The sequence below is a fragment of the Pan troglodytes genome, chromosome X (genome assembly GCF_028858775.2).
Source record: "Pan troglodytes isolate AG18354 chromosome X, NHGRI_mPanTro3-v2.0_pri, whole genome shotgun sequence".
NCBI lineage: Eukaryota > Metazoa > Chordata > Mammalia > Primates > Hominidae > Pan > Pan troglodytes.
The window spans coordinates 3,201,687-3,213,218 of NC_072421.2; the positions used below are offsets into that span (position 1 = coordinate 3,201,687).

General features: G+C 41.1%; 1 protein-coding gene and 1 long non-coding RNA gene across 7 annotated transcripts in view; one reads left to right on the forward strand and one right to left on the reverse strand.

The window, feature by feature from the left end:
* XG (Xg glycoprotein) overlaps window positions 1-3,511 on the forward strand; it is a 65,398-nt gene extending 61,887 nt beyond the window's left edge. For all 6 annotated transcript variants that reach the window (XM_016943459.4, XM_054677127.2, XM_054677126.2 and 3 more), the window contains one exon: window positions 1,379-3,511. In XM_016943459.4, coding sequence (XP_016798948.2) covers window positions 1,379-1,395 — 17 coding nt within the window. In that variant the 3' untranslated portion in view covers window positions 1,396-3,511. The remainder of the gene's footprint in view (window positions 1-1,378) is intronic.
* Window positions 2,679-11,251, reverse strand: LOC129138884 (uncharacterized). The gene is made up of 3 exons (XR_008542126.1): window positions 11,046-11,251; window positions 6,210-6,310; window positions 2,679-2,754 (listed from the first exon to the last, which is right to left on the reverse strand). It is a non-coding gene; the product is annotated as an uncharacterized LOC129138884 (long non-coding RNA).
* Between the last annotated feature and the right edge of the window lie 281 nt (window positions 11,252-11,532).

Sequence of the window (11,532 nt, forward strand, 5' to 3'; positions counted from 1 at the left end):
AAAATCATTGGAATGGGGGCCAGTTGAGTTTCTGAAATAGGTGTAGTTTTAAAAACGTGGATGATGCCTGCCCCATTTATCTGAGGTGGAAGGAAGCACGTTTTTGCTAAAGCACGTTTGCTTCAATGTCTTGAAGCTCTTTCATGCCTTTTGGCTGCCTGGTAAGTATTTTTGTCTACTTTCTCCATTGTACTTCGATGATACCCTAACCAGGTATTCCCAAGCACCAAGTTTATCTTCCCCTCCCTTAAAGTTCCTGAGATCAGAAAGGAGGATATAGACAGAGTGAGCTGATGTTAGGGAGATGTCTTCAAGGGTGAGCAGTGACATTTATGTGGATCCTGGGCCTATATCACCTCGCTGGCTGTAAAGCCTTTATACTATCTAGGAAATATGTGCATGACAGCAAATACGTATGGGTTTGGTATCAAATGGGGCTCAGAGCTCTGCGAACTTGACTCTAAAGTTCCAGGCTGCTGCTAATGGTACCCAGCTGTCCACCTCTCCTTAGTTAGGTCATTAATTTTCTCTATCTCCTAAAGGATGACGTACATGGTATACTAACCATATCCATGGTGATGTGGTGCAGTGCACAACCTGTGGAACTGTGTACCTGCTGAGGCCATACACTGAAGCTTGCACACTTTGTAGAGAAAGAGTTGTAGTAACAGAGCTACACAGATAGAAGCAGATGTCTGTCACTTGATGTGGACTTTTAAGAATCATACTTTGCTTTTATTTTATAAAGCGGAGCAAATGACAACATCACTTCAGAAGTTATAAAGACCAACAAGGCCATATTCTAAAAAAGAAGTTCCTACAAATATTAGTTTTAACCAAAAAGAAAGTTACTCAATTCATTTAAGATCATCAAAATCCTTAACAAATGGCAAAATGTAAAAAACAATGTTTTGAAAACTAATATTTGTTTCCAGATATGATTTTAACAGTTTTTAAATATTTTCTATTTTTAATTTTTCCTGCTTTATTGAGGTATAGTTGACAAATAAACATTGTATATATTTAAGATGTACGACTTCATTTCTGCATCATTTATTTGTTCTAATCTATTTCCTTCTGCCGAATGTAAAGCAAGTGTCACGTAGACAGCACATAGTCTGATCTTGGTTTTCTTTTTTTTTAAATAGATTTTTCATTCTTCTAGCTTTATTAAAGTATGATAGACAAACATTGTATATATTTAAGATGTGCAACTTCATTTCTGCTTCATTTTTTTCTGTTCTAATCTTCCTTCTCCTAAATCTAGAGCAAGAGTCTCTTGTAATAGCATAGAATTGGATCTTGGTTTTCTTTTTCTTTGTTTAATAGACTTTTTTTTTGCCCCCACAATGACATTTGTTTCCAATCTTCCTTTCAGAACCAGAAAATGTCTGAAGATGTTAAGATCCCCTGATTACTTTGAGAAAAACAACTAGAACAAGAACCGTGTTTATCACTGTTGTGGAAATTTCCTTTTATTCTTGACACAATTTGATGACCTAAAGTGTGTTTTCTTCTGTGTAAAGTACATGAGCTGCCTCACTAAGCATTCCCAACTCATTGGATGTGATGTGGTTATAAAGATAAGTTAGGCAGCTAGACCCTGCATTCTAAAAAAGGATTGCTTGCAATGTTGGTTTGGCTATTCATTTGCACAAAGAGACTGTGGCTCTCTGTTGTGAGATCTTCAGCTACCTCATGGTGCAATAACACACACACGCTTAACCATGTCGATGGCACAAAGCAGTAAGCAGTAGGGAGGTAGGGTATCTTGGTGGGGAGGGGATGTTACCAGCTTCTGGGAGATGAAGAATATTATTGAGGTTCCAAAGATGCTGAACCTGTGCTAAATTCTTCAGTGATATAAAAAATCATTGAGCATTCATTATTGCCAATGAAGTGGGGATGCATTATTTCCGACACCCACAAGCAGGGTTTGATCATCCTTTCAGCTTTGATATATCTGCACATAAAATTATTATTACCTGAAGAAAATAAGGCTGCATTTTGAAATGTTAAGTGCAAAACGACTGATGTTAAAACCATCTGGGGGAAATCTTGGGATACTTTTTCCTAGGAAATCATATGGTTGTGATATGTTTTGGCGCATAGGAGACAGAAATAGTGATTATTAGGCATTGAGCCTTTTTGTAGTATTTTTAGTCTTTGATACTCTGTAAGTACTAGTTCCTAAGGCACCAACATTGCATTCCTTGGTTTATACTTTTTCTATTCATCAGAGTAGGAAATCTTAAATCCTTAGGCATCCAAGAAGTATACTAGCTTTTTGCTTCTCTTTTAGAAATACTTGTGGGGAGAGAAAAAAGGATGGTTTGGGCATATTGGTATAGTTTCAGTAAACTAAGGTTAATGTTCATATAACATTTAGACTTTGCCATAAATATCAGAACCAAAGATCAAGATATTCATGTACAGTCTGGAATGTATATATGGGGCCCATAAAAATTCCCAGTATGCATGTTTTATGCTCACCATTATGAATTGGGGTCTTCAAAGAGAGAAGGTTGAAAGTGGAAAGCACTCGAAAGGGCTCCCCGGTTTGTAAAATATCTTTAATCATTCACATTAGGTATCTCGGAGTTGCGGGTCTCAAATGTGGATTCATGCATCATTTGTGCAATTTGAAGATAGTCCATATTTCCTATTTCAGCATTAGGTCCTGCAACACTTTTCAATTCTTGTAGAAGGTTTTTTTCAGGAGTGGTGATGTCTGATGCTCAATTACTATTTTCCCTATAAGAGTTTCAGCATGAGCTTAATTAAATTCTTGTGAAAACTGTGTTTTTACTTACACACACACACACACACATACCTACTTAAATGGAATCTAAACATTTTTAGCCTTTAATCCATTCCATTTTCTAAAACTGTCATAAACTATTTTTAATCATTTTAAATAAATGTAAAAGAAAAATAACTGGATTTGATTATTGAATAGTTTTTTTCTATATGTCACAAATAAATTGTATGAAATGACTGTAGAAGTGGCCCCAAAATTATGAACCTTCGTAGCTGTGAATATGATGCCATAAATCTCTTTTAAAGCTCAAGATAGACTATGAACATATGAAATACATAGTTACCTAATCATGAGACTAAATTCACCTGGGTGACAAGGCTAACGTTCAAGCTACTTAAGATGAAAATATTTGAATCATGATTGCTTGGGGGAACCTCTCTTTGAGGGGTCATGAGGACCACCTGCTGGGCATTCTGTTTTCATGCTGAGAAGGCGAGAATTGAACAGATGAGAAAAGCCTTGATAAAACGTCATCTCCATGTAATTTAGAGAAGGATAACCTTGACTGTACAGCTGACCCTTGAACAACACAGGGCTGAACTGCCTAGGTCCACCTGTATGTGAGTTTGCTTCTGGCTCTGCCATTACTGAGACAGCAGGACCAACCCTCCATCTACTCAATGGGAAGATGATAAGGATGAAGACCTTTATGGTGATCCGCTTCCACTTAATAAATAGTAAATTCATTAATTTTATCTTCCTTATGATTTTCTTCATAACATTTTCTTTCCTCTAGCTTACTTTATTGTAATAATATGGTATGTAATACATATACAAAATACGTGTTCAACTGTTATCAGTAAGGCTTTCAGTCAACCAGTATGCTATGAGTAGTTAAGTTTTTGGAGAGTCAATTCATACAGCCCTTGATTTTTTTTTTTTTTCAATGAAGTTCATTTAGATGGTCAGAAATGTCAGTTAAGCGTCATTTGAAGGTAATAACTAACCTTGAAAAACTAGTGGCTTGGGTATAGTTTTCCAAAAAATTAGGCTGGGCGTAGTGGCTCACACCTGTAATCCCAGCACTTTGGGAGGCCTAGGTGAGGGGATTGCTTGAGCCTAGGAGTTCAAGACCAGCCTGGGCAACATAGTGAGACCCCATCTCTAGTAACGATTTAAAAATTAGCTGGGCGTCGTAGTGCACACCTGTAGTCCCAGCTACGTGGGAGGATCACTTGAACACAGAAATTCAAGACCATAGTGAGCTGCGATAGCACCACTGCACTCCAGCTTGGGCAACAGAGTGAGACTCTCAAAGAAAGAAGGAAGGAAGGAAGGGAGGGAGGGAGAGACAGAGAGGGAGGGAGGGAGGGAGAGAGGGAGGAAGGAAGAAAGGAAGGAAGGAAGGAGAGGGAGGGAGGGAGGGAGGAAGGAAGAAAGGAAGGAAGGAAGGAGAGGGAGGGAGGGAGGGAGGGAGGCAGGAGGGAAGGAAGGAAGGAAGGAAGGAAATAAATTTGATTCTTTTCGCCCATAAACTTGTGATGAAGCACCAGTTTTGGAAAGCTTCCCTGCTTTGGTAGAAATAGCAGATGGCAAGATTCTGATATCTTCTACTATGAAGTTCAAAACAGTCAGAAGTGGGCAGCTTGGTTTTTCTGAAATTTATCATTCTGACATCGGACTGAGACCTAGAGGAGATTTTTTAATGCCATCTGACAGATCTGAAATACATCTTCTAAGAGTACTATGCAAAAGTGGCAGCTGTCCTGTTTGCTTGGCTTCATTGATCCAAACCACAGGGTTGACAATTTTCCTTCAAATGGATAAAGTGAGGGATTCTGCAGTTATATGAGGCATTTGAGTCAAGGTGATACTTGCTTCTTGACTCCACGGATGCCACTTTTTGCCTTTGAGGGCTTGCTAAAGAGTTCAGACTTTTCCTACTGTATGTTTTCTGTGCAGAAGTCATGTTGTGTGGTGAGGACCATGGATTTTATTTCATTTCATAACCTTTCTATGCAAATGAGACCTTGAGGCTGCAGAGAAAAAAATTATTGGGGTGCACAAATCCAAATGGAAATAGGCTCATTAGTTTAGCTAAGGAGGACACTTGTGTTATCTTGTGATTCTAATGACGTTCAAGCTTTAATCACAACATTTTCGTGCAAAAGGAAAAATACATATATTATATACGTGTGTGTGTATCTCCTGTAAAATAAAAACAATATATTGTATTAAGGAGGCCTTATAGCTTCAGAAATTTTATTTTTTCAATATATTATCCTTAGGTCTGTAGTATGAAAGTTCTTTTAAAATAAACTGTACAACAATTTCACAAAATATTCAAAATAAAAAAGAGGGAGTGTTTGGATATTAATTGTCACTAAATTTAATAATTAAAATACTAAAAATTTTACAAATGGGTGACCACACTAAAATTCATATATACCCAAAGATCTCTTAAAAATTAGATTTTTCAGGCTGGGTGCAGTGGCTCATGTCTGTAATCCCAGCACTTTGGGAGGCCAAGATGGGGGGATCACTTGAGGCCAGAGGTTGGAGACCAGCCTGGGCAACAGAGCAAGACCCCATCTATACAAAAATTTTGTAAAAATTAGCTGGATGCAGTGGTGTGTGCCTGTAGTCCTAGCTACTTAGGAGGTTGAGGCAGGAAGATCACTTGAGCCCAGGAGTTCAAGGCTGCAGTGAGCTATGATTGTGCCACTGCATTCCAGCCTGAGGAACAGAGTGAGACCTTGTCTCTAAAAAAGAAAAAAAATAGATATTTTGAACATTGCAAAAGCCTACAATCTTTTTAATATTGATTACTTTAGTTAAATTCTTCTCCATTTAATGTGATTTTAGAAGTAATCCTTTTACATCTGGAAAATGGAGAATAATTTATTATTTCACCCAGAGAATGATCAATCAATCAAAATATAGCAATCTAGAAAGCTAATAAATAATGTTCTAATTAGGGAGACCTACTGCCAGTAGGAGTAATAGATAATAACAATACTATTTGCTGAATCATTTTATTTTAGTAGAAAAATAAGCTTTTAAAGTAATTTATTTACTTATTTATTTATTTTTGAGATGGAGGCTCACTCTGTCGCCCAGGCTGGAGTGCAGTGGCACGACCTCGGCTCACTGCAACCTCCGCCTCCCGGGTTCAGGCGATTCTCCCTGCCTCAGCCTCCTGAGCAGCTGGGATTACAGGCACCCACCATCATGCCCAGCTAATTTTTGTATTTTTAGTAGAGACGGGGTTTTGCCATGTTGGCCAGGCTGGTCTTGAACTCCTGACCTCAGGTGATCTGCCCGCCTCAGCCTCCCAAAGTGCTGGGATTACAGGCGTGAGCCACTGCGCCCAGCCTTTTAAAATAATGTACATACTTTACACATGTACACATAAAAATGGATGTTGGTTGGATGTGGTGGCTCATACCTGTAATCCCAGCACTTTGGGAGGTCGAGGTGGGTGGATCACTTGAGCACTTGAGCCTTGGAGTTTGAGACCAAGCTTGGCGACATATCGAGACTCTGTCTCTACAAAAAAATTAAAAAATTAGCTGGGCGTGGTAGTACATGCCTATGGTCCTAGCTACTTCGGAGGCTGAGACAGGAGAATTGCTTGAGCCTGGGAGGTTGAAGCAGCAGTGAGCTCTGATTGCACAATTGCACTGAAGCCCAGGTGACAGAGCAAGACCCTGTCAAAAAAAAAAGGATGTCAGTGATAATGAGTTGTTTATAAAGATAGAATTAGAGTTCCAGGGATGACTGGGGAGGTATAGCGTATTATAACCCCTACCATGTGCCCGTCAGGGACTGGTACTTAAAGGTCAAAACAGTAACTGCAGAATTTGAGAGGTGTACAAAGATAGTCTCTCAAATAGTGCTCAGTTATTAGTTCAGCGATGGTCAGTTTGTGCATAGCTATGAAACTAGCTTATCACGGTAAAAAGTGTGTACGCTTCACTATCTTGTAGCATTTAGTTTCCCAGCAGGGCCATGCGACACCCAGTGGACATTTCTAAATTGTACATTCAAAAAAATGTTACCACTGGCTGCAACATTTTTTTCATTAAACATAAAAGTTGGTCTTGGGGGTGTCATTCAATGCCTTTTTTGCTTCCTTCAGAATTCTAAAGGCTTCCACCACAACTTTGATCTGAGCCCAGTTATGAACTTCATACAAAGCTGCAGGGAGGAGCCTGTGTCTGTTGAAGAAAGGCTCACAAGATCCCATGGTAAGGGGAGAGGAGAAGGGGTAATGAGGAAGAAAGGCAGCTTTCCAGGGGCCGAGTCCGGAAGACCAGACTTGTCAGAGAATGGAACTAGCTTGCCCAGCCTCAGCCCATGAGAGAGTTTCACGCCACCTGCTATTCTGGTTCTGAACATTGAGCACTTGGGTGACTTGGAATGGCCTCCATCTAAGCTGCATCTTCCCCCATAGTTCCAAATATAAATGCAATGCATTCCCTGGGTTCCTGCCAGCCATTGTCACATTTTTGCTTCACAGCTGTCTCCTCCCTGCTCCCCGTCCTATTCATCTGCCCCTTGCTAGACAGGTATTCATGAAACATGACTGCTTGTTTATGAATAGCTGGGATGTAGACATGACATATGGAAAGAGAAGCTGCCAATTTTTCCCCAACCAAAAGTGAAAACAGTGCTTGGACCTAACAAGCATAGAATGTTTGATCCCATAGCAGAGCTGGTGGGAAGGCTGGGGGCAAAATCTGACACTGTCCACCATTGGCTGTAGACCAAAGGGAGGCTGCAGACCAAAGGGAGGCCGCAGGGAGGTGAGATCATTTCAATCGCAGGTCCCCACCCACTACGAGCACTTCCTCACCCACATCCTCTGTTCTAATCTTTTCTGTCTATCTCTTATCAACTTCCAACATATGATAACGTATCACCTTTTATTGTTTCTCTCCCGGCTCCGGCCCCACTAGAATGCAACTGCTACAAAGGCATGGATTTGTCCCCAGTTTCCAGAAACATGACTGGCATGTAGTAGATGCTCATTAAAGACTTATTTATTAATTTATTGAGACAATGTCCAGCCGCCCAGGCTGGAGCGCTGCAGTGTGATCCCGGTTCACTGCAGCCTCAAACTCCTGGGCTCCAACGATCTTGTCACCTCAGCTTCCTGTGTAGCTGGGACAACAGGCATGTCCTACCATGCCTGGCTAATTTATTTATTGTTTTTGTAGAGACGGGGTCTCACTGTGCTTCCCAGGCTGGTCTCGAACTCCTGGGCTCTAGTGATTTTCCCACCTTGGCCTCCCAAATTGCTGGGATTACAGACTTGAGCCACCACGCCTGGCCCTAAAGACTTATTAAACACACGGGAAAATGAATGAATGAAGCCCTCGTGCAGGCCACAACTTTAATAATATTAAAGAGGAGATATTTTCTTTTGGTATTCTAGCTAAAGACTTTTGGGATGAGATGGATAGGGATATTAACAAATGTGTGTGTTTTTAAAAAATATACATATTATGAAATGAAACATCTGGAAGACCTCCATAACTCAATGAACCAATATTCTACAAATGACCCATGTGTGAAGTGGCAGAATCATGAATGGATAAAAGGTTTGTCTGAAGCTTAAGATAAACCTGTGGGTTTTAAATGTGTAGACTTTAAAAATTCAGTGATAGGATTTCAGATTCCACACTACCTTATCTTTGAGAAGCTATTGATGATCAAGTTTTGTCATCAAAGGAGAACATTCACAGTTATTTGAAAAGATTACTAAAATACTTTTTCTAACTATGTATCTTTGTGAGGCTAGATTTTCTTCATCTACTTTAACCTGAACAACATAAGGAATGTTGATCTGAGAAACTCATCGTCTCCTCATGTTTGTAAACATGTAAAATAGTACACTCTTCCCCTATGAAAATTTTTCTGTTTGAAAAAATATATCCCATTTTTCATAAAATTACGTTATTTATGTAAAATGTAGTGGATTTATCTTTAAAATTATTAAATAGTCAAAAACTTCATTTTAATTTTAGAAAATATAGAAATATTAATTTTAATTTATTACAGCATTAAATTTAATGCAATATAATTTAATTACAGAACATGTAGACATTTACAATGCACAAAAACAAAAGTTCCTCTAGGCCCTTAATCGTTGTTAAGAGGGCAAAAGAGGCAGGGTGCGACGGCTCATGCCTGTAATCCCAGCACTTTGGGAGGCCGAGGCGGGCAGATCACCTGAAGTCAGGAGTTCGAGACCAGCCTGGCCAACATGGTGAAAACCCGTCTCTACTAAAAATACAAAAATTAGCCGTGTGTGGTGGCACGTGCCTGTAGTCCCAGCTACTCGGGAGGCTGAGATAGGAAAATTGCTTGAACCCGGGAGGTGGAGGCTGCAGTGAGCTGAGATCACGCCACTACACTCCAGCCTGGGCAAGACAGAGAGAGACTCTGTCTCAAAACAAAACAAAAAAAGAAGGCAAAGGAATCCTGTGACCAACATGTTTCACAATTTCTGCTTGATGTTATAAATGATGGCACTTTCCCCCTGAAATCTCTGCAGTTTTATCAGTCTCCCTCCCTGTCTGACCACCTCAATCCTTTTCTATCTCTGCCGACTCAAAATGGTTGAAGCAATAAAGACAGCATCTGTAACAAGATGTACTTAGATTCAGGACCTCTGGGCTGGGTCAGTTTGAGGGCTTAACAATGTCCTCCAGTAGCCAGGTTCTCTGTGTCTTGCAGTCCTGTGTTTCATAAGTCATCGGCCCATTTCACTCATGGCAGAAGATGGCTGCTGTACCCCCAGCCATCACAGCCTCATCCACTAATATCTGGAGGCCCAATTAGGATCATTTCCTCCCAGATTTTCTCTTTTAAGAGCAAAGACATTCTTTCAGGGATCAACCCCAATTCCTCATCCCTGATTTACACACAGCCCCTAACTAAAAGTAATCAGGTGTAGGCCAGGCATGGCAGCTCACACTTGTAATTCCAACACTTTGAGAGGCTGAGTCAGGAGGATCACCTAAGGTCAGGAGTTCAAGACCAACCTGGCCAACATGGTGAAACCTCGTCTCTACTAAAAATACAAAATTAGCCAGGCATGGTGGTGGGCGCCTGTAATCCCAGCTACTTGGGAGGCTGAGGCAGGAGAATCGCTTGAACCTGGGAGGTGGAGGTTGCAGTGAGCCAAGATCGTGCCATTTCACTCCATCCTGGGCAACAGAGTGAGACTCCCTCTCAAAAAAAAAAAAAAAAAAAAAAAAGCATGAGAAAGCATGAAGGAACCCTGGGAAAAAATACAGGCTCCACCAACAATAAGGAAAAATGATGGTTGACTGGGTAGCCAGTAGCATGTGCTGCAAATCATTTGCTTATTTTGTGTCAAGTTGTTTGCCAATGTAGTTCTTTATATATTATATATTATTATGTTACTCTTTACCAAAATATAAAATATTGAGATGTAATTGTAGTTGTGACCCACACACATACATGTAAATGCATGTTCTGTGTATTGCAAATGTGTTCTCTCATTCTGTATTTGTCTTCAATTCTTAGAACCTTTGTCACAATCATGTCGTGCAATCAAGTAGCTTGGCACAAACATCTGTTCTGTGCCTTCTGAGTTTGATTTTTTGTTGTTGTTGTTTGAGACAGAGTCTTGCTCTGTCACCCAGGCTGGAGTGCCGATCATGGCTCACTGCAGCCTTGAACTCGCAGGCTCAAGCAATCCTCCCACCTTAGCCTCCTGAGTAGCTGGGACTACAGGCGTGTGCCAACACTCTCAGCTAATTTTTTTATTTTTATTTTTTGTAAAGATGAGGGGAATCTCACTATATTGGCCAGGCCGGTCTTGAATTCCTGAGCTCAGGCGATCCTCCCACTTTAGCCTCCTGAGTAGCTGGGACAACAGGAGTGTGCCAACACTCTCGGCTAATTTTTTAAAAATTTTTTGTAAAGTCAGAGGGATCTCACTATATTGGCCAGGCTGTTCTTGAACTCCTGAGCTCACGTGATCCTCCTGCCTTTACCTCCCAAAGTGCTGGGATGGCAGGCATGAGCCACCATGCCCAGCTGCCTGCCGGGTTTCAATCCTTCCTTTCCCAGCACACATGTAATTTTAAAAAGGTCTTGTAACTAACTCTCCAATAAAGTTGTCCCAGGCATATAAATGTCTTGACGTTTTCTTCAAATGCCTCCCTAGGAAAATTGGCACACACCTATTCCCGGCAACAGGGAGGAGAGAAAGGTTTACTCTGAATGCACCCATGACAAAGCTTACCTGCTGCCAAGCTCTCCATGGCTTCCTGGAGACCAACACACACAAGAACAGAAGCCCGGCAACCCCCAGGGGAAGATGCCTCCTCCGGGTTTAAAAACAGAGCTACCCTTTTGCCTGGGGATCATGAGGGTTGCCTTGTGACTTAGTGCCTTATACTCTGCTTTCGGAGCACCAATTCTCAGTGGAACGGGAGAAACAGGCGGGTGAGGAGGGGTGGGGTGATTTATGGGGCAGAGAATGGTGCAACACCTACCCTTGTTTGTGTTGGGAGACCGAGGCCTCCTCCATGCCCTAAACATGCTGTTTAAACATGCCTGCAATTTCGCCAACGTCTCTTTCTCTCTGGCTGCCTCAACCCTTTTCTATCTCTGCCAAATCCATGCTCCACTGTCTCCGGCCCTCCTGGCTCCAGCTACCCCTCCCCAACACCCTCAAATCTCAGAAATGCAAGCAGTGCCTCTCAAGCCTGCGCATTAGGAACTCCTGG